A 23360-nucleotide genomic window follows, 5' to 3' on the forward strand; every position below is an offset into this window, starting at 1 on the left:
TGGAGCACATGTTTGGTTTTTCCACTCACTGTGGTCCTTCTTTCTCTCTTAAAAAAAAAAAAAAAAAAAAAAAATCACACAGGTGTGGCGTGGGGCTCTCGCCCGCATGAGGTGTCGCCGGATGAGGGCCATTTACGCCATCATGGGATGCTTTAAACGCTACAAGGTCAAGGCCCACTTCTGGGAAGTCGAGCAGAGGTTCGCCAATGTGAGGAACATGGCCGACTACGGGAAGAGCGTGGAGTGGCCGACTCCGCCCGCCGCTCTGACCGGGTTTCACGCCATCACCGTCACGCTGCATCGCAGGTCTGATTCCACGGTGGGGAAAAAACATCGATATGCTCCAGGCTTGTATGGATTCCCTTGTACCTGTGTTGGTTTCAGGTGGTGGGCGAGGCAGACGGTGAAGAAGATCCCACCGTCTGACATGCTGGAGATTCGTGCCAAAGTGGCCGCTCTCACTGCTCTTGGCGGCGAGAGAAAAGACTGCGGCTTGATCCGAGCCTGGGAGAGAGACTACCTGGCCAATGTAAGGATCACACAACCTGTCTCAAAAATGACGCATTTCAGCAGCCATTTTGTTCTTTGCATCAGGAGTTTGTGACCTGGTAAAGAAGTAAGGTTGTACGGTATACTGGTACTAGTATAGTATTGCGGTACTAATGAATCAAAAAAGGATACACTTGTAATGAACACAATGTCATGGCTGTCTTGAGTTTCCAATCATTTCTACAACTCTTATTTTTCTGTGATAGAGTGATTGGAGCACATACTTGTTGGTCACAAAAAACATTCATGAAGTTTGCTTCTTTTATGAATTTATTATGGGTCTACTGAAAATGTGAGCAAATGTGCTGGGTCAAAAGTATACATACAGCAATGTTAATATTTGCTTACATGTCCCTTGGCAAGTTTCACTGCAATAAGGCGCTTTTGGTAGCCATCCACAAGCTTCTGCTTGAATTTTTGACCACTCCTCTTGACAAAATTGGTGCAGTTCTGCTAAATGTGTTGGTTTTCTGACATGGACTTGTTTCTTCAGCATTGTCCACACGTTTAAGGCAGGACTTTGGGAAGGCCATTCTAAAACCTTCATTCTAGCCTGATTTAGCCATTCCTTTACCACTTTTGACGTCATTGTCCTGTTGGAACACCCAACTGCGCCCAAGATCCAACCTCCGGGCTGATGATTTTAGCTTGTCCTGAAGAATTTGGAGGTAATCCTCCTTTTTCATTGTCCCATTTACTCTCTGTAAAGCACCACTTCCGTTGGCAGCAAAACAGGCCTAAAGCATAATACTACCACCACCATGCTTGACGGTAGGAATGGTGTTCCTGGGATTGAAGGCCTCACTTTTTCTCCTCCAAACATATTGCTGGGTATTGTGGCCAAACAGCTCCATTTTTGTTTCATATGACATCACATGGACGAAGATAAGACCTTCTGGAGCAAAATTCTGTGGTCAGATGAAACAAAAATTGAGCTGTTTGGCCACAATGACCGTAAATGACCGCCATAACCACAACACCAGGGGGAGCTCCACTAACCACGTTAAACCCAGATTCCGAACTAACAAAGGTCTTAACTCATTCTCTTTCTATGCCACATCAATGTGAAATGCGCTCCCAACAGGTATAAAAGAAAGGGCATCCCTATCCTCCTTCAAAACCGCAATAAAAGTTCTCTCTCTCTCTCTCTCTCTCTCTCTCTCTCTCTCTCTCTCTCTCTCTCTCTCTCTCTATGTCCACTACTTGCTGTCCATATCCCCCCCCCCCCACACACACACACCCCTGATTGTAAATAATGTAAATAATTCAATGTGATTATCTTGTGTGATGACTGTATTATGATGGTATAGTATATATCTGTGTCTGAATCAATTTAAGTGGACCCCGACTTAAACAAGTTGAAAAACTTTTTCGGGTGTTACCATTTAGTGGTCAATTGTACGGAATATGTACTTCACTGTGCAACCTACTAATAAAAGTCTCAATCAATCAAAAACCCAGCAATATGTTTGGAGGAGAAAAGGTGAGGCCTTTAATTCCAGGAACACCATTCCTACGGTCAAGCATGGTGGTGGTAGTATTATGCTCTGGGCCTGTTTTGCTGCCAATGGAACTGGTGCTTTACAGAGAGTAAATGGGACAATGAAAAAGGAGGATTACCTCCAAATTCTTCAGGACAACCTAAAATCATCAGCCCAGAGGTTGGGTCTTGGGCGCAGTTGGGTGTTCCAACAGGACAATGACCCCAAACACACGTCAAAAGTGGTAAAGGAATGGCTAAATCAGGCTAAAATGAAGGTTTTAGATTGGCCTTCCCAAAGTCCTGCCTTAAACGTGTGGACAATGCTGAAGAAACAAGTCCATGTCAGAAAACCAACAAATTTAGCTGAACGGCACCAATTTTGTCAAGAGGAGTGGTCAAAAATTCAAGCAGAAGCTTGTGGATGGCTACCAAAAGCGCCTTATTGCAGTGAAACTTGCCAAGGGACATGTAAGCAAATATTAACATTGCTGTATGTATACTTTTGACCCAGCACATTTGCTCACATTTTCAGTAGACCCATAATAAATTCATAAAAGAAGCAAACTTCATGAATGTTTTTTATGACCAACAAGTATCACAAAAAAATACAGTGATCCTCTGAATCCCACACTCTGTTCTATGAGGAGCTAATCTGAGGTCGTTTGGTAGCCGCGGGCTTTAAGGGAGGCCTTCAGCCAGCGCGAGTATGACCTCAGCACAGTCCCGAGTCACTCCTCCCATGGCGGCCCGTGACTCCAATGTCTCATTCAGGCCGCCGGCATCACGTGACGCGGACTTAATTCCACAAAGACCTATAAACGCTCGTAATGCAGCGAGCTTGATTTGTAGCATGTGTGACAGAACTAGCACAGGAGGTGCAGTAGGAAAGAAAGAATTAGAGCAAACATGTATGAATCTCAAGGGAACAAACAATTTATTATTTCTACTAACCGTTTATGATGAGCTGTTTCCCAGTTTTAGCGTCCTAGTCTTTTATTAGGTTGCCAATTGGTAAAATAAAATACTGTACCCTCTCAGTTTTATTAACTGGCCAAGTTGTATTTCATGTTTGTTGAAATTATGAATGAACATTGTGTTTTGAATACCAATTTATTCATAAAAGTTGCGCTTATTGTAAGTTTGGGTCCTATTTAAGCAAGGCTATCACTCTGCCTCAGTCGCATTGTTTGCTTGTGGTGCTTTGGCACACAGCTAAACTGATGCACCTGATGCCCAAGACTGTACAACAATTCTTCTCAACAAAAGAGGAGAAATATAATCTTAGAGAAAATATGAAAAAATAACTTTAAGGATCTGTATGCACGTACAACACTTGAAACATTTAGCATATCAGTATGTGGAATTCAAATATGGAATGGATTAAGCAAAAAATCAAAGTACTAATACGATTGAGTTTAAAAAAAAATTCAAAATCAAAGTGTTTACAAAGTAAAAAAAAAAACATGGATAACAGGATTATCTCGGGGAGAGCATGTCCCAAATTCCAAGCTGCTGTTTTGAGGCATGTTAAAAAAAATAATGCACTTTGTGACTTCAATAATAAATATGGCAGTGCCATGTTGGCATTTTTTTCCATAACTTGAGTTGATTTATTTTGGAAAACCTTGTTACATTGTTTAATGCATCCGGCGGGGCATCACTACAAATAAGGCATAATAATGTGTTAATTCCACCACTGTATATATCGGTATCGGTTGATATCGGAATCGATTATTAAGAGTTGGACAATATCGGATATCGTCAAAAAAGCCATTATCGGACATCTCCATCATTTATTATTACACCCAAAAATGTGTTCTTTTACCCTTTCAATGTCTACTCTGTCTGTTTGTATTTGTGTTTGACTTTTCCTTCTACTGTTACCAAAGAGCATTATTTTAGTTTTACTTAGATTCAAAGAGTCTGTTTTTGTCAAACCATTTTTTTACTTTGTTCATTTATTTGTGCTAGTGTGTTCTCTCCTGAACAAAACACAGTTGAATCATCTGCAAATAATACTAACTTTAAGTCCTCTGTAACTTTACAAATATTACAAACGACAGTCATTAAAAATAGCCGAACAAGGTCACAGAGAGTTTTTGCAACGAATGAAATGTGCTTCTGTAGAATCAGCTGATTTCTGGCAATAATACATGTCTTTGATTCCTGCAGGTGCGAGACTGCCCGGAGTCCAGTTCTGGCTTCGTTCGCTTCTCCAGGGAGCTGAGGAACAAAGACGAGTACAGTCAAGTCCTCTTCTCGGGCTTCTGCAGGATGGTAAATAACGTGGGAAATAATGACAACGCCGCCTTGGTAGCCACTAGGATCTTCTGTCTTTGCCTGCTTCCTTTTCACTTATAGACCACATCGGATTTTGGCAGAATATTGCAGGAAAACTACAGTTTAATGTGTTACACCAGACCTGGGCAAATTAAGGCCTTTTCAAACGTAAAATAGACTCAGAGTGTAGAGTTTTTAAACATCAGTGGACATATGACTTTTTTTTGTTCAGTGTAAGGAGAAGGCAGTTTGTCTAATCTGCAATGAGACAGATTATATATGTATGTATATATTTATGTATATACTTTGTGTGAATATATATATATATATATATATATATATATATATATATATATATATATATATATATATATATATATATATATATATATAAAAACGCAGGACTTTCCCTGAAAGGGACTGAACTTGCTTATTATTTTGCTGAACTTGCTGTTATCTCCCAGCGGATGTTAATGGTCACATTCTTCATAAGGACAATGGAGAGTACAGCCACATAAATCTGGTGGAGAATGTTTCAGTTGTTTTTTTCTTCTGTGTTTGCATTTATCGGCGTAATCCTATTGTGATTTGATAGATGTACAATATAAAGGGTCAAGGGGGCAAAATTGTATTTATTTTTTAAAATAATTTACTAATGATTTAAATGTGTCTAATGAATTTTAATTGTAATTAAATATGTAAAAGTGGTTTTAAATGTGTCAACAACTCAATGTAAATTATATTGAAGTATGTAATCATTTAAATATTTATCAACTATTTGATTAATTTGATTATTTAATTATTGTTTTTAATTTCACAATTTAAATTATTTCTTGATTTAATCAATTATTTCATGATTTAATCAATTATTTCATGATTTAATTATTTGTGATTTAACAACTTGTTTTTCCCTTCTGTTTGCATTTCTCTGCGTAACCGTATTGTGATTGGATAGATGTAGGATATAAAGGGTCAAATGAAGCGAAAGTAAATTTAAAAAAATTAATAATGACCTAAATGTGTCAATGATGAATTATAATTGGAATTAAATATTTAAAAGTGGTTTTAAATGTGTCAACAACTCAATGTAAAATCATATTGAATTATTTAGTAATTTAATTTATGATTTAACTATTTAATGGTTTGAATGATTAATTTGATTATTTAATAATTGTTTTAATTATTTCACAATTTAAATTAACGATTTAATACATTATTTAATGATTTAATTATTTATTTATATAATTGTTTGATAATATAGTTCATGATTTAACAATTTATTTCATGATTTGATGATTCAACTAATTAATGATTTAAGTATTTTAGGATGTACTGAATTATTTCATGATTTAATTAATAATGATTAATTTGAACATTTGATAATTGTTTTAATTATTTCACAATTTAAATTATTTCATGATTCAATAAATTATTTAATTATTTAATGATATAATTGTTTGTTTGATAATGTATTTATTTCATGATTTAACAACTTATTTTATGATTTAAGTATTTTATTATGTATTGAATTATTTCATGATTTAATGCATTTGATGATTTAATGGTTTAAACAAGTGAAAGTGCCGGTTAGCTTCAGGTGTTAGGACTCGCCCACTGACTTTGATGGGTGAGTTTGACAGATTAAATGACAGACAGGTTCATAAAATAATTAATAAATCATTAAATAATTAGTTGAATCATGGAATAATAAAATCATTTAAGTATTTAAATGTAATTTACATGAAATGACACACTTTTATGCATTTTATTTAATTTACAATAAATGACACAAGTTATTATGCATTTATCTTTTTATTAAATTTTGTACCATTTGACCTTCCATAGTGTAGATTATGTATGTACCGGTAGTAAAAAAAAAAAAACACCATAAATGTGAAACATAACCCCCTCTTTTCTTCTGTCTTAGGTGAACAGGTTCAATAAAAGCACGGACCGTGGCGTGCTGGTCACAGACAAGTGCATCTACAAATTAGAGCCCAAGAAACGGTTCAAGGTTCTGAAGAGGATTTCTTTAGACACTGTAAGTATGAAGTGCATGCATGACGGTCGTCATCATGTTTCCTTTTGAAGATGTCTTCCAGAGAGAGAATGCGTTATATTGTTTTGAAATGTCAACTTTGACTTCACAAAACGTCAATGGCCAGAAATGAAGATTTATGAATCGTGTGAGAATTTACTGCAGTAAACGTTCATTAACTCGGAAAAGGCAGTATCATCGGCATCACTGAGTCGTATGCACTTGATTGATCAGAACTTTAGTCGTAAATGTCTTCATCACCGTGTTTTCAACCAATGATCTGACCCTTTTAGATTGCTGTCACTCTATGTAATGACGTACAAAACCCAAAAGCAGTGAAGTTGGCACGTTGTGTAAATGGTAAATAAAAACAGAATACAATGATTTGCAAATCCTTTTCAACTTCTATTCAATTGAATACACTGCAAAGACAAGATTTTTCTGGGTGTTTATATTTATAAATGGTTGATTTATATAGGCTAGTTAGTAATAAATAAATCAACCATTTATAAATACACATTAGTAGGCTAAATCAGTGGTTCTCAAATGGGGGTACTTGAAGGTATGCCAAGGGGTACGTGAGATTTTTTTTAAATATTCTAAAAATAGCAACAATTTAAAAATCTTCATAAATATATTTATTGAATAATACTTCAACAAAATATGAATGTAAGTTCATAAACTGAAAATCCAATCAAGTAGTTCATTACCATAAACCCAGAGTTTCTCCCATGCCATGATGGTTTGACCCTCACTAAAATGTCTGTCAAAAAGAACTGTGAAAAGAAATGCAATATTCAATGTTGACAGCTAGATTTTTTGTGGACATGTTCCATAAATATTGATGTTAAAGATTCATTTTTTTGTGAAGAAATGTTTAGAATTAAGTTCATGAATCCAGATGGATCTCTATTACAATCCCCAAAGAGGGCACTTTAAGTTGATGATTACTTCAATGTGTAGAAATCTTTATTTATAATTGAATCACTTGTTTATTTTTCAACAAGTTTTTAGTTATTTTTATATCTTTTTTTCCAAATAGTTCAAGAAGGACCACAACAAATGAGCAATATTTTGCACGGTTATACAATTTAATAAATCAGAAACTGATGACATAGTGCTGTATTATATTTCTTTATCTCTTTTTTTCAACCAAAAATGCTTTGCTCTGATTAGGGGGTACTTGAATTAAAAAAATGTTCACAGGGGGTACATCACTGAAAAAAGGTTGAGAACCACTGGTTAGGGGGTACTTGAATTAAAAATATGTTCACAGGGGGTACATCACTGAAAAAAGGTTGAGAACCACTGGGCTAAATGAACCTCTTCAACATATTTTCTGGGTGTTGTTGATAAATGGCTTTAGCTTTGCATAGTAGAGTTGCCCTTACAGATGTAGCGACAAACAGTAGCTACTGACAGTGGTTTTATGAAGTCTTCCTGAGCCCATGTGGTGATGTCCTTTACACACTGATGTCACTTGTTGATGCAGTACCGCCTGAGGGATCGAAGGTCCGTAATATATTATTATATTATTATAATGTTATATTATATATTAATATATTATTATATTATATTATTATATATTAAAAGTTAAAGTTAACTTTAACGTTAACTTTTAATATCATCGCTTATGTGCAGTGATTTCTCCAGATTCTCTGAACCTTTAGATGATATTACAGACCGTAGATGGTGAAATCCCTAAATTCCTTGAAATAGCTGGTTGAGAAATGTTGTTCTTAAACTGTTGGACAATTTGCTTATGCATTTGTTGACAAAGTGGTGACCCTCGCCCCATCCTTGTTTGTGAATGACTGAGCATTTCATGGAAGCTGCTTTTATACCCAATCATGGCACCCACCTGTTCCCAATGAGCCTGTTCATCTGTGGGATGTTCCAAATAAGTGTTTAACTTTCTCAGTCTTTTTTGCCACTTGTGCCAGCTTTTTTGAAACATTTTGCAGGCATCAAATACCAAATGAGTTAATATTTGCAAAAAATAACAAAGTTTATCAATTCGAACGTTAAATATCTTGTCTTTGCAGTCTATTCAATTGAATATAAGTTGAAAAGGATTTGCAAGTCATTGTATTCTGTTTTTATTTACCATTTACACAACGTGCCAACTTCACTGCTTTTGGCTTTTGTGTAGTAGTGGTCTACTTTACTTCAAGCCCGTATTCTCTTTATGTCTGACCTGGATTAGACTCCTAACCTTCGGTATGAGCAGCCGCAGCAGCGCCTAATGGCATAGGCAGCCATCTTTAGCCACTCTCCTGCTGCCTAATGATGCTTTTTAACCTCTGGCGTGTTTTAAGCTTTTTTATCTCATTCCGTCTGTCCGGCTCACCAAACCCACCGCATGCTGTCAGCAACTGTCCAATAAAAATATTCCACGCTCAGAACTCGGGACTACAAACCTGATGAGCCTTCAACCATTTCTTTGTTCCATTTTAAATCAACCGTCTCAAACAGTTAATGCGGCTCTGAATGAAAATCAGTTTTGGCCAAATGCTGTAGATCTAAAATTGACATGCGCGTGCGCACCTGGTCTGCCAGAGAAGAAGAAGACCTAGCAAGAGGTATTATCCTTAGCGACTTTGCGCCTTTAGAACACACCTGTAGAACATCCGTTTTTGAAAAACCGACCAGTGACAAATCTAGAATGTATTTGTGTTGCGATTCCTATTTGTACGCTTCTCAATCGATTAAAAAAAATCACTTCCCACCACACCAAAAATAAAAAATATGTTCTGTCCTGCCACTTTAGTAAATGTTTGGGTAGAATTCTACTAAACAAAACCAGTTTTCTTTTAAGTAATATAGAAGTTTATCAGAGCTGTTTACCATATTTTTCTGACTATAAGGCACACTTAAAATCCTTTAATTTTCTCAAAACTCGACAGTGCGCCTTTTAAACCGGTGCGCCTAATGTACGGAATCATTCTGGTTGTGCTTACCGACCTTGAAGCTATTTTATTTGGTACATGGTGAAATAAGTCTGACCAGTAGATGGCAGTCACACATAAGAGATACGTGTAGACTGCAGTATGACCAGTGTTGGGTTAGTTACTGAAAACCAGTAACTAGTTACAATTACTAGTTACTTTATTTCAAAAGTAACTCAGTTACTAACTCAGTTACTTACACCAAAAAGTAATGCGTTACTGTGAAAAGTAACTATTTAGTTACTTCTTTTTTCCCCCTTTTTTTTAAGGCTCCCATTAATGCCCTTTTAGCCTTCATTTCAGTACTGTTATTGCACTGGAGAATAATACCATCTGTTGATCAACTTGACATGCATTTGCATCACTGAACTCAGAAAGCAATGTGCTCTACATACAACACACAAAGACAAAGATATGTTTCAAAGGGCCAATTTATTTCAGGCCAGAAAAAATTGACAAAACGATTTTAAATAGCTGCAACATAATGGCACTATAACTTTACCTTTAAGTAGATAGGATCTTTGATCCAAAACACAACTTACATTTAACTAAAATGTTATTTTCTTTGTGCTCGACAAAAGAAAAGTATTGAGAATGTCTCCATGTTAAAAAACTCTACTTCTGGCTTCACCATGATGTCTTGTTAGTTGTTATGAGAGTAGCGTATGTGTGTGTGTGTGTGTGTGTGTGGCCCTTTAAGATATGACAACATGTGAGGTGAGTGACGTCAGTGAGTGAGTGGGCGAGAGAGGTGAGGGAGCGGCGACAGTGAGTGTGTGCAGGTGTTTTAGCTTGGTGGATGGCTGCGTCCAATAAAGTCACAAAGTTGCAACAAACTGCCGGTCTCGTCATTCACCCTCAGCTGTAAAGACCCTCTTCCGGGTAAAGTGAAGGTTGTTAGCCCCGAAGTACGGCTCTGGAGGAACGTCTCCCCTGTGAGGCGTGCTTTCTGTGGGTGGGGGAAAGCACGCCTCTTATTTTCCACCGGAGCGCTCCAATAAAACACACTCAGATCTTCTGTTTCTAGCCGATACTACATAAAAATAACGTAAAATAATGCAGTAACGCATCATGCAGTAACGGTAACTGAGTTACTGTATATAAAAAATAACGCGTTAGATTACTAGTTACCGCCGAAACTAACGGCGTTACAGTAACGCGTTACTTAGTAACGCGTTAGTCCCAACACTGAGTATGACTCAAGTAAACAACACCAAAATGTTATATGTCCCATTGAAAATATAGAACATTACACAAGGTGCTCAAAAATCAATCAAAATGTTTTAATACGACTTTGGTAAGCTATGAAGCCGCACCGCTTGATGGATTGTACTGTGCTTCAACATAGGAGTATTATTATGGTGTGTGTATAAGGTAAGACATATTATCTGGCGTTTTGTTTCGCAGTATTATGCAAAAACAACTTTTCTTACCTTCTGGTACCTGCTGATCTGTATTTAGGATCTGCATAAGTCCTGAGAATTTGCGCACATCCGCCACTGTAGTTTGTGACGATGCCGTAGTCGATAAGCTTCTTCTTTTTCTCTATCTTCTTGTTATGGGACATTCATCCTCCGCTGTTGCCATTTCTAATATAAAGTAGTGTAAAGTTCTTACTCATATCTGTCAGTAAACTCGCTAAAAACTACCGGTGTAGTGGGTTTACATTATTCACCCAAGGAACTTTAGTTATTAGAGAGTTTCGGTCGGACGGTTTTTCACGGGACACATTTCCGGCCTTGTTGTTGCACTAGTGAGCCACGGATGAGGAGATGCTGCTCTGTTATTGGTTGAAGTAAAGTCTGAATGTCATTAAAACAGTTAGCGCCATCTTTTGACACTTCTTCCACTCCCGTCCTTGCACGCTACAACGCTACAACAAAGATGACGGGGAGAAGACGCTGCCGAAGGTGAGCCACGTAAATAAGACCGCCCACAAAACGGCAGAAAGCGGCTTGAAGATGATGTGTAAAACATCATCTATGCAACATTTTGACCAAAGAACCACCATTACATGTTATGTAGACCACAAGGAAGTCTTTTACATTGTGAAAAAAATCATAACAATATGACCCTTTAATGCACCTTATAATCCGGTGCGCCTTCTGTTATAATAGAATAGACCCGCTCATAGGCAGTGCGCCTTATAATCCGGTGCGCCCTATGGTTCGGAAAATATGGTATCTATTTTATGGAGGAATGGAGTTAATCTTAGAACTGGCACCCAATGTTTTTTTTAAAAAGTTGTTGATTTTTAATCGAGAATCGATTCTGAATTGAATCGTTACCCCCAAGAACCGAATCGAATGGAACCGTGTGGTGCCCAAAGATTCACAACCCGGGGTCCATCTTGTTTGTGACATTAGAAACAGACAAAGAAAGCAATAAAATGATTTTTTTTGCTAGTTTTAAATAGGCCAATATAAAATGTTGCTATCATTTCTTGCAGATAGACAATTTTATCAGCATTATTTTGAGGCCAAATTAAACGCTAATGTAATTTTAATATGTGATACTAATAATACAAAGAAACCTTTGAAACGCAATAAACCTTTATTTCTCATTATTTGTTCACCATTGTTATTGGAAGGTCAGTAACTTTTAATTATCTTAAACAAGCAAAGAAACATGAAAATAAAACAAAACATTTCTTCAATACACTGTATATTCAACATCTGGAAGTGCAGGTTTTTCTCTAAGTAGGAGAAATTGGGTCGCATGGTTTTTCGTCTTTTTCTTGTTGCCATCACTTTCCAAAATCTTAGCATACTGAGTAGTCTGTCTGTGTTGATATGCTAATCTTGCTCATTTGGTTTGACGCTGAAATAAATCCTCCTTTGGCTTTGCAATCATCTTTTTTTTCTCCAAATTTGTTGTTACCTCGCTGTGCTTCTCACCAGCGAGTGGCGACTAGCGAGGCTCCTGTGTGTGTAAACAAAGATAGTGGCAGACAGACTGTTCATTTCATTCTACTATTCAGATGCTGCAAGCGATACACAGAGTGAACCCTCTTGCACCCTGTTTGAAAGCGAGAGACGGAAAAAAAAAAAAAAAACACACATCAGGGATTCCCCTAGATTGTCACTACTGTGTAGCGTATTTTTTGGACCATAGGGTGCACCGGGTTAAAAGGCGCACTGCCCGATGAGCGGGTCTATTTAGGTCTAGTTTCATACAAAAGGCGCACCAGAATATAAGGCGCATTATAGGGGTCATATTGTGATTTTTTTTCTAAATTTAAAACACTATCTTGGGTACCTTTGGTCAAAATGTTGCATAGATGATGTTTTACAGATCATCTTCAAGTACCTTTCTGAGCGTTTCTTCAGGATGCGCCGTTTTGTGGGCGGTCTTTTTTATGTGGCTCACCTTCGACAGCGTCTTCTCCCCGTCATCTTTGTTGTAGCGGTGTAGCGTGCAAGGATGGGAGTGGAAGAAGTGTCAAAAGATGGAGCTAACTGTTTTAATGACATTCACACTTTACTTCAATCAATAACGGAGCAGCATCTCCTCATCCGGAAACACCGGAAACGTCTGACCGGAGCTCTCTAATAACTAAAGTTCCTTGGGTGAATAATGTAAAGTCACTACACCGGTATGTTTTAGTGCTTTCATGGCGAGTCTGACAGATATAAGAACCTTAGACTACTTTGTATTAGAAATGGCAAAAGCGGAGGATGAAAGAACCATAACAAGACGATAAAGAAAAATAAGTTTATGACTGCGGGGTTGCCACAGACTACAAAGGCGGACGCGCGCACATTTTCAGGACTTATGCAGATCCCAAATACACATCAGCAGGTACCACAAGGTAAGAAATGTTGGTTTTGCATACTATTGCGAAACAAGACGCCAGATAATGTCTTTGTGGGGGGGGGGCGTGGCCTGCGGACCTGCAGCGAAGCGGGGTGTGTCAGGATCGGCTTCGAGATTAGTGACAGGTGCGTAGATGACACAGCTGCGAGTGTTTGTCTGATCACCTGTCGCTCTGTTAAAGGCAGCAGTCGGGAAGGAGAGGTGGTGGTTGATGGTGGAGAACGAGCGAGAGACTTTAACATGGCTGAAAAACACAACGTATTGAAAAATAAATCATTGTTCACAAAGATGAACACGGCTGTCATGTCCGTCATTGGCGGTCCAGAGAACCCGGAGGAGCAAGACCTCCACAGTCTTACCTTATACACACACCATAATAATACTTGTATGTTTAATGCGCCGACAATCCATCAAGCGGTGCGGCTTCATAGCTTACCGAAGTCGTACTAAAAACCTTTTGACAGATTTTTGAGCGCCATGTGTAATGTTCTATATTCTCAATGGAACATTTAAAGTTTTGGTGGTGTTTACTAGCGTCATCTTGCAGTTTACACGTATCTCTTATGTATGACTGCCATCTACTGGTCACACTTATCATTACACCATGTACCAAATAAAATTGCTTCGAGGTCGGTAAGCGCAACCAAAATGATTCCGTACATTAGGCGCACCGGTTTATAAGGCGCACTTGGTTGATTGATTGAAACTTTTATTAGTAGATTGCACAGTACAGTACATATTCCGTACAATTGACCACTAAATGGTAACACCCGAATAAGTTTTTCAACTTGTTTAAGTCGGGGTCCACTTAAATTGATTCATGATACAGATATATACTATCAGTGTTTTCCACACATTCATTTATTTGTGGCGGCCCGCCACGAAAGAATTACGTCCACCAAAAATAAACAATTTTTTTTGTTTTTTTTGTTTTTTGGTCCTCTCCAGCTTCTCAGGCAAATCATATAGTTGATGTAGATGCCCATATCGGCTGTTCAGATTTACTTTACAAAAGAGAAGTGTAGGATACTTCTCTTGTTTCCTTATTTGTATTTGACTTTATTAAATGTATTTATATTAGAAACACAACATGTGCATATAACAAAGGGTGCAAAGTCTGCAGGCAGTAGGAAACACATGGTTAAGTGTAGGGAGTAAAACTGATGGCAGTCTAAAGTTCAAGATTTTTGGAGCTCTTTGTTCAGTGGATCAGATGTTTGATGAAGCTCTGTGTCTATCTACCACCACTACTGTTTTCTGTTTATTTGTTACTGACTGTGGCAGGACACCTCTGCCTCTGTTTCACTTTATGTTGCTGGTAAATAATATGGTTGTAGTAGTAGGCTAAAGTTAAATGATTTAGTATGCACTAATTAAAGGGGCAGAGTTTTGAGACATTTTAGCTTTTATATTTTTTAAGATATATTTTTTGTAAGAACCACAATTAATAAATATATTTCAGTGAATAACATTGTTCAAATCTGTATATAAATATGTACATAAAGTGTTGTAATTATATTGTAAAATGGATGGATGGATGGATGGACGTTTAAAACAAAACTGTTATTAATTAGTAAGTATACATTTTTTGAGCCTTTTTAGAGAATATCATATCATTGTAGTAAATTATGCAAATTATTCGATGATGTCATGGTGACCACGCCCATGGCCACGCCCCCACCGCCACAAGCATCTTGGCAGTTTATGGGAAACACTGTACTATCATCATAATACAGTCATCACACAACATAATCATCAGAGTATATACATTGAATTATTTACATTATTTACAATCCGGGGTGTGGGATGTGGAGGGGGGGGTTTAGGTTTGGTTGATATCAACACTTCAGTCATCAACAATTGCATCATCAGAGAAATTGAACAGTGTAGGACTGACTTGGTAGGATATCTACAGCAAGTAGTGGACATAGAGAGAGAGATCAGAAAGCATAAGAATAAGTATCTACATTTGATTATTTACAACCCGGGGAGGTAGGATGTGGAAGGGAGGGAGTTAGTTTAGGGTTGTAGTTGCCTGGAGGTGTTCCTTTAGTGTGGTTTTGAAGGAGGATAGAGATGCCCTTTCTTTTACACTGTCGAGTTTTGAGAAAATTAAAGGATTTTAAGTGCGCCTTATAGTCTGAAAAATGTGGTATTTTTATGTTTACATTTGCACAATCCAGCACGTCTGAAAATGTGCCCTTAATTGGTGTTAAATTCCCACCTGATGGACTTTAACACGTACGTCCCTACTATTTATAAACCAGTACATTTCTACTCTTTTAATGTGTCACTGCACGACCGTCTTGCATGTGAGCATAAGAATAATTGCAATGCTTTGGGTGAATGGGTCCTAGGAGGAAGTAAACATGTTTCAATCCCAACTTCTACTGCTTTGACAGTAAATAATCAGTGTAGTAACGGTTCATAATAAGTAACTCTTCAAGCGTTTTTTTTCCGAGAAGCGCGTCATAAATCCTGTTCTTACGACCGTTTGTTTCCACAGCTAACGGGACTCAGCGTGACCAGCGGAGACGACCAGATGGTGGCGCTGCACACTTCCACTCAGCATGACGTCCTGCTTTGCCTGCAACGCGGCGAGCTCTCGCCCAGCCAGGACCGAGTGGGCGAGCTGGTGGGAACGCTGGTGGACCACTTCACACGGTCAGTAAAAGCTGCCCTAAATGTCGTATAAACACACCAACGCCTCCAAGACGTCTTTGTTGCAGCACAATGACATATTTTAGTATTATCGTATAAATACACTGAGGTCAATGAAGAGAAGGATGGTTGAGTCGTTAAAAAACATCCCCGGGTGAGTGGTTTGAAATGGAAAGCAACATTAGAAATTATCTTTGTCTGGAGATATGAACGTGTAAAAATGACCACCAGCCTATGTATTCAAGTACTTTTACAGGTACTGCAATGCTGTAATGACTATGTAAAAGTATTTCTCTGTTAGAACAGACCTCGGCAAATTAAGGCCTGTTAAGCTTTTCAATCTGGCCCGCCGGACATTCCCAAATTTTTTTTAGATCTTTAAGGTTGAAAGTGTAGCTGTCATTATGTTGTGCAGTGATGTTTTCAAATGACCGTAAGTCTTGAACTATACAAAGTATTTCAATGGTTGGAATCTGCACTTTTGCATGATATACCAGTTACTATAGTAATCTAATTCATACTTGCCAACCTTCCCGTTTTTAGCGGGAGAATCCCGGTATTCAGCGTCTCTCCCGACAACCTCCCGGCAGAGATTTTCTCCGACAAACTCCCGGTATTCAGCCGGAGCTGGAGGCCACGCCCCCTCCAGCTCAATGCGGACCTGAGTGGGGACAGCCGTTCTCACGTCCGCTTTCCCACAATATAAACAGCTTGCCTGCCCAATGACGTCATAACATCTACGGCTTTTAGAGAGTAGAGTGCACAACAAGGAGAGAGAGTTCTTGGTTTCTTATGTGGGTTTATTGTTAGGCAGTTTCATTAACGTCCTCCCAGCGCGGTGCCAACACACAACAACAGCAGTCACGTTTAGTCTACCGTAAAGCAGTTCGTCTGCAGTAAACAGCAATGTTGTGACAGAACACTGAAATTCAAGTATTTTATTTATATGTATAATAAAATAAATTTAAAAAAAAAAAATATATATATATATATATATATATAGCTAGAATTCACTGAAAGTCAAGTATTTCATACATATATATATATTATATATATATATGAAATACTTAATTTGGTGAATTCTATCTGTAAATATACTCTCTTCTTAACCACGCCCTTAGCCACGCCCCAACCACGCCCCCCGCCCCAAACACGCCCCCCCCGCCCCCCACCTCCCGATATCGGAGGTCTCAAGGTTGGCAAGTATGATCTAATTAGTTACTATGGCAGTTTAATTAGTTACTATGGTGATCTAATTAGTTACTATGGTAATCTACGTCACAGCAGCTCAGACGAGGCACCAAGCAGTGTGGGTGGGGAGCGTTTCCACAGAGTGTTTCCAGAGCGACCAGCCTGAAATGCGGGTGTCAGGGACAGATGCGGAAGGAGATTTTTACAACCAAGATAATCTAAAGCTTAGTGATGTATAAGATATATCAGATTGTAGGTGGGGTTTTTTTTACCCTTTGCGTTCATATTTCGCTGTGTTTGTTGCATTTTTGTTGTGTTTCGCTTGATTGCAAAATATGTCGATCGAGAGGGGGTGTGACGTTCATATGTTGTCAATATTCAGTGTTTTATCGTTCATATTTAATATTGTAAATCCCACATTCTTTATTTTCATGTACATTCTGGATGTCTCAAACATTTTTAAATTCCATTCCGTTTTTTCAGACGGTCTGTCATAATGTTTTTAGCATTCAATCAGACATTATTGTGAGGTTTTGTATTAGTGTTTCTAAAAATAGATATACCGGCCCCCACACACATTGTTTTCTCTAAATTTGCCCCCCCCCCCCCCCCCCCCCCAGTTAAAATAATTGCCCAGGCGTGTGTTGGAAGAATACAATTGGAAAAAAACAGAGTCAAAAAGTGGCAAATACAGTGTAACACATAAAAATAATACACGTACACAATACACATAAAAACACACAAAACGATCTGTATCGCAATATTGCCGATTTTTTTTGTTGTTCTTGTAAAATAGTGAATTTTTTTGCAAAGTAATATTCTGATTTGTTATAATATTGCCAACATTTTAAAGTTTTCTTATAAAATTGTGACTTTTGTCGAGTAAAATTTTGACTCTTTTCATAAAATTGCCAAAATTGTAAGCTTGTAAAATTGCGACTGTTGAGTAAAATCCCGACTTTCATCATAATATTGCACAAATGTTCAGTTTTTCGTGTGAAATTTTGACTTTCCTTGAGTAAAATGACGACTTTTATTATAATACTGCCAATATTCAAAGTTTTTCCTTTGAAATTGTGACCTTTTTCTCGTGAAATTCCAACTCATTTTTCACAAGCTTTTTTATATTTGCATGGTATGTATATATTATTAATGTTGTAAATACACATCTTTATATATCTAGAAAGGGTGGTCCTAAAGAAGTAGGCATTTTTCAGAGGTCTCAAGAAGGAAAGAAATACAAGAGAGTGTGTGTGTGTGTGTGTGTGTGTGTGTGTGTGTGTGTGTGTGTGTGTGTGTGTGTGTGTGTGTGTGTGTGTGTGTGTGTGTGTGTGTGTGTGTGTGTGTGTGTGTGTGTGTGTGTGTGTGTGTGTGTGTGTGTGTGTGTGTGTGTGCGCGCGTGCGTGTGCGTGTGTTCACCTGCTGTGAATCACGGCTGCAAGATGAATCAGTCACACTGACGTTCATCACAGTGATGGATGTGATGAACGTCAGTGTGACTATAATGTTTATAGATCATCGGCCTTAGCCAGTTCTGCAAGTTTTCACAGCGAGCGGACTGTTGTGGTCTTGTTTGTCTCAATTTCGGGCGCCTTAGTACAGTGTACATTCTGAGCATGTGCTGATTGCTTTGGCCCCCAGTGTTGGAGACATTAGCATCCTAATGAGCTGACTCCCTCTTGACTAAGTTGTTTTACTTTTTATGTTTACTTTGTCTGGGGGGGCAGTTTTATGTGCTCTAGAACAGTGTTTTTCAACCACTGTGTGCCGTGAGATACAGTCTGGTGTGCCGTGGGAGATGATCTAATTTCACCTATTTGGGTTAAAAAAATTTTTTGCAAACCAGTAATTATAGTCTGCAAATGATGTGTTGTTGTTGAGTGTCGGTGCTGTCTAGAGCTCGGCAGAGTAACCGTGTAATACTCTTCCATATCAGTAGGTGGCGGCCGGTAGCTACCGTATTTTTCGGACTATAAGTCGCTCCGGAGTATACGTCGCACCGGCCGAAAATGCACAATAAAGAAGAAAAAAAAACATATACTGTATACGTAGCACTGGAGCAGGGGTTACCAACGCAGTGCCCGCGGGCACCAGGTAGCCCGTAAGGACCAGATGAGTAGCCCGCTGGCCTGTTCTAAAAATAGCTCAAATAGCAGCACTTACCAGTGAGCTGCCTCTATTTTTTAAATTTTATGTATTTACTAGCAAGCTGGTCTCGCTTTGCCCGACATTTTTAATTCTAAGGGAGACAAAACTCAAATAGAATTTGAAAATCCAAGAAAATATTTTAAAGACTTGGTCTTCACTTGTTTAAATAAATTCATTAATTTTTTTACTTTGCTTCTTATAACTTTCAGAAAGACAATTTTAGAGAAAAAATACAACCTTAAAAATGATTTTAGGATTTTTAAACACATATACCTTTTTACCTTTTAAATTCCTTCCTCTTCTTTCCTGACAATTTAAATCAATGTTCAAGTAAATGTTTTTTTTTTATTGTAAAGAATAATAAATAAACTTCATTTTAGCTTCTGTTTTTTCGATGAAGAATATTTGTGAAATATTTCTTCAAACTTATGATTAAAATTCAAAAACATTATTCTGGCAAATCTAGAAAATCTATAGAATCAAATTTAAATCTTATTTCAAAGTCTTTTGAATTTCTTTTAAAATTTTTGTTCTGGAAAATCTAGAAGAAATAATGATTTGTCTTTGTTAGAAATATAGTTTGGTCCAATTTGTTATATATTCTAACAAAGTGCAGATTGGATTTTAACCTATTTAAAACATGTCGTCAAAATTCTAAAATTAATCTTAATCAGGAAAAATTACTAATGATTTTCCATAAATTATTTTTTTTATTTTTTTTCAAAAAGATTCGAATTAGCTAGTTTTTCTCTTTTTTTTTTCGGTTGAATTTTGAATTTTAAAGAGTCGAAATTGAAGATAAACTGTTTCAAAATTTAATTGTCATTTTTTTTGTGTTTTCTCCTCATTTAAACCGTTCAATTAAGTGTAAATATCATTAATTATTAATAATAACAGAGTTAAAGGCCTACTGAAATGAATTTTTTTTATTTAAACGGGGATAGCAGATCTATTCTATGTGTCATACTTGATCATTTCGCGATATTGCCATATTTTTGCTGAAAGGATTTAGTATAGAACAACGACGATAAAGATTGCAACTTTTGGTATCTGATAAAAAAAGGCTTGCACCTACCGGAAGTAGCGTGACGTAGTCAGTTGAACATATACGCAAAGTTCCCTATTGTTTACAATGATGGCCGCATGAAGTGAGAGAGATTCGGACCGAGAAAGCGACAATTTCCCCATTAATTTGAGCGAGGATGAAAGATTTGTGGATGAGTAAAGTGCAAGTGAAGGACTAGTGGGGAGTTGAAGCTATTCAGATAGGGAAGATGCTGTGAGAGCCGGGGGTGACCTGATATTCAGCTGGGAATGACTACAACAGTAAATAAACACAAGACATATATATACTCTATTAGCCACAACACAACCAGGCTTATATTTAATATGCCACAAATTAATCCTGCATAAAAACACCTGCGTGTTTGTTATGCTAGCTCCTAGCTCCTCTGCTAGCTCCTAGCTCCATAGAACACGCCAATACAATTCAAACACCTGATCAACACACACAATCACTCAGCCCAAAAGACCGTTTACCTAACCCAAGGTTCATAAAGCTTATATATTTTTAAAAAGTTACGTATGTGACGCGCACATACGGTCAAGTTATCGAATGTTTAGCAGCCAAGGCTGCATACTCACGGTACCTGATATTCAGCTGGGAATGACTACAACAGTAAATAAACACAAGACATATATATACTCTATTAGCCACAACACAACCAGGCTTATATTTAATATGCCACAAATTAATCCTGCATAATAACACCTGCGTGTTTGTTATGCTAGCTCCTAGCTCCTCTGCTAGCTCCTAGCTCCATAGAACACGCCAATACAATTCAAACACCCGATCAACACACACAATCACTCAGCCCAAAAGACCGTTCACCTAACCCAAGGTTCATAAAGCTTATATATTTTTAAAAAGTTACGTACGTGACGCGCACTTACGGTACGGTACGTGTTATGCTAGCTCCTAGCTCCTCTGCTAGCTCCTAGCTCCATAGAACACGCCAATACAATTCAAACACATGATCAACACACACAATCACTCAGCCCAAAAGACCGTTCACCTAACCCAAGGTTCATAAAGCTTATATATTTTAAAAAAGTTACGTACATACGCAAAAAAAAGCCAAAGCTGCATACTCACAGTAGCACGTCTGCGTCTTTGTCATCCAAATCAAAGTAATCCTGGTAAGAGTCTGTGTTGTCCCAGTTCTCTACAGGCGTCTGTGTATCCAAATCAAAAGTCCTCCTGGTTAGAGTCTCTGTTATCCGAGTTCTTCCATCTTGACTGCATCTTTCGGGAATGTAAACAAAGAAGCGCCGGCTGTGTACTGTTGTGGCTGACTACGTTCGAAAAATACGTCCATTTCGCACCGACAACTTTCTTCTTTGCTTGCTTGGCTTCCTTCTCCATAATGCAATGAACATGATTGAAACAGATTCACGAACACAGATGTCCAGAATACTGTGGAATTATGAAATGAAAACAGAGCGTTTTCGTATCGGCTTCAATGTGGAAGGCATACCCGTGTTCGTCGGGCTACGTCACGCGCATACGTCATCCTCAGAGGCGTTTCGAACCGGAAGTTTAGCGGCAAATTTAAAATGTCACTTTATAAGTTAACCCGGCCGTATTGGCATGTGTTATAATGTTAAGATTTCATCATTGATATATAAACTATCAGACTGCGTGGTCGGTAGTAGTGGGTTTCAGTAGGCCTTTAAAGGTAAATTGAGCAAATTGGCTATTTCTGGCAATTTATTTAAGCGTGTATCAAACTGGTAGCCCTTCGCATTAATCAGTACCCAAGAAGTAGCTCTTGGTTTCAAAAAGGTTGGTGACCCCTGCGCTAGAGTATAAGTCGCATTTTTGGGGGAAATTTATTTGATATAAGCCAACACCAAGAATAGACATTTAAAAGGCAATTTAAAATATATAAAGAATAGTGAACAGGCTGAATAAGTGTACGTTATGAGGCATAAATAACCAACTGAGAACGTGCCTGGTATGTTAACGTAACATATTATGGTAAGAGTCATTCAAATAACTATAACATATAGAACATGCTATACGTTTACCAAACAATCTGTCACTCCTAATCGCTAAATAACATGAAATCTTCCTCCTCTGTGTCGCTCCTGGTATACCCCGCTAGCGTCCATTCTTTCTGCTGCTCGATCACCGTTTTCTGGTGCATATTTCACTACGTCCAGCTTGTAATCTGCAGTATATGATTTCCTTTTCGGTGCCATTTTAGTTCAGTCCTTCTCAGTTTTTATAAGTTACCGCCAACGTTGATGTGATCCATTTTAATAGCGTATAGCAGTTAGCATTCCAAAACCCACAATGCACTTCTGCCATGACCCGCCCCCGCCGAATTCTTATTGGCTGACGTGTGAGTGACGATTGCTGACGTGTGTGTGACGATGGCTGCCATTTGCTTCATCGCTCACGCGAATGAGATAAATAATATTATTTGATATTTTACGGTTATTGTGTTAATAATTTCACACATAAGGCACTCCGGAGTATACGTCGCACCCCCGGCCAAACTATGAAAAAAACTGCGACTTATAGTCCGAAAAATACGGTAATTGCTTTGTAGATGTCTGGAACAGCGGGATGCAGCGTCCAGGTAAAAAGGTATCTAATGATTAAACCAAAAATAAACAAAATGTGAGTGCCCCTAAGAAAAGGCATAGAAGCTTAGGGAAGGCTATGCAGAACGAAACTAAAACTGAACTGGCTACAAAGTAAACAAAAAAATAATGCTGGACGACAGCAAAGACTTACTGTGGAGCAAAGACGGCGTCCACCATGTACATCCGAACATGACATGACAATCAACGATGTCCCCACAAAGAAGGATAAATACAACTGAAATATTCTTGATTGCTAAAACAAAGTAGATGCGGGAAATATCGCTCAAAGGAAGACATGAAACTGCTACAGGAAAATACCAAAAAAAAGAGAAAAAGCCACCAAATTAGGAGCGCAAGACAAGAACTAAAGCACTACACACAGGAAAACAGCAAAAAAGTCCAAATGAGTCACGACGTGATGTGACAGGTGGTGACAGTACACCTACTTTGAGACAAGAGCTATAGTGATGCATGCTTGGTTATGTAAGTCATATCCAACAATTGCGACAACGACTTTTTACTGTCAACTGAGTTTTGTTTTTTAATGAGTTCTGCTGTTGGTGTGCCTCCGCATTTTTTCAACGCAAAAAAA

At 38.0% G+C, this 23360-nt stretch overlaps 1 protein-coding gene across 3 annotated transcripts in view; it reads left to right on the top strand.

Moving 5' to 3' along the window:
- Positions 1 to 23360, top strand: part of myo1g (myosin IG) — a 135948-nt gene that overhangs the window by 63612 nt on the left and 48976 nt on the right. For 2 of the 3 annotated variants that reach the window (XM_062029560.1, XM_062029561.1), the window contains 5 exons: positions 83 to 306; positions 385 to 529; positions 4205 to 4309; positions 6240 to 6353; positions 15621 to 15778. In XM_062029560.1, coding sequence (XP_061885544.1) covers positions 83 to 306; positions 385 to 529; positions 4205 to 4309; positions 6240 to 6353; positions 15621 to 15778 — 746 coding nt within the window. Of the gene's footprint in view, positions 1 to 82; positions 320 to 384; positions 530 to 4204; positions 4310 to 6239; positions 6354 to 15620; positions 15779 to 23360 lie in introns of those variants that run through there. The other variant, XR_009822148.1, reaches the window with a different exon arrangement.

This window comes from Entelurus aequoreus, linkage group LG20 (genome assembly GCF_033978785.1).
Source record: "Entelurus aequoreus isolate RoL-2023_Sb linkage group LG20, RoL_Eaeq_v1.1, whole genome shotgun sequence".
In the NCBI taxonomy this organism is placed as follows: Eukaryota; Metazoa; Chordata; class Actinopteri; order Syngnathiformes; family Syngnathidae; genus Entelurus; species Entelurus aequoreus.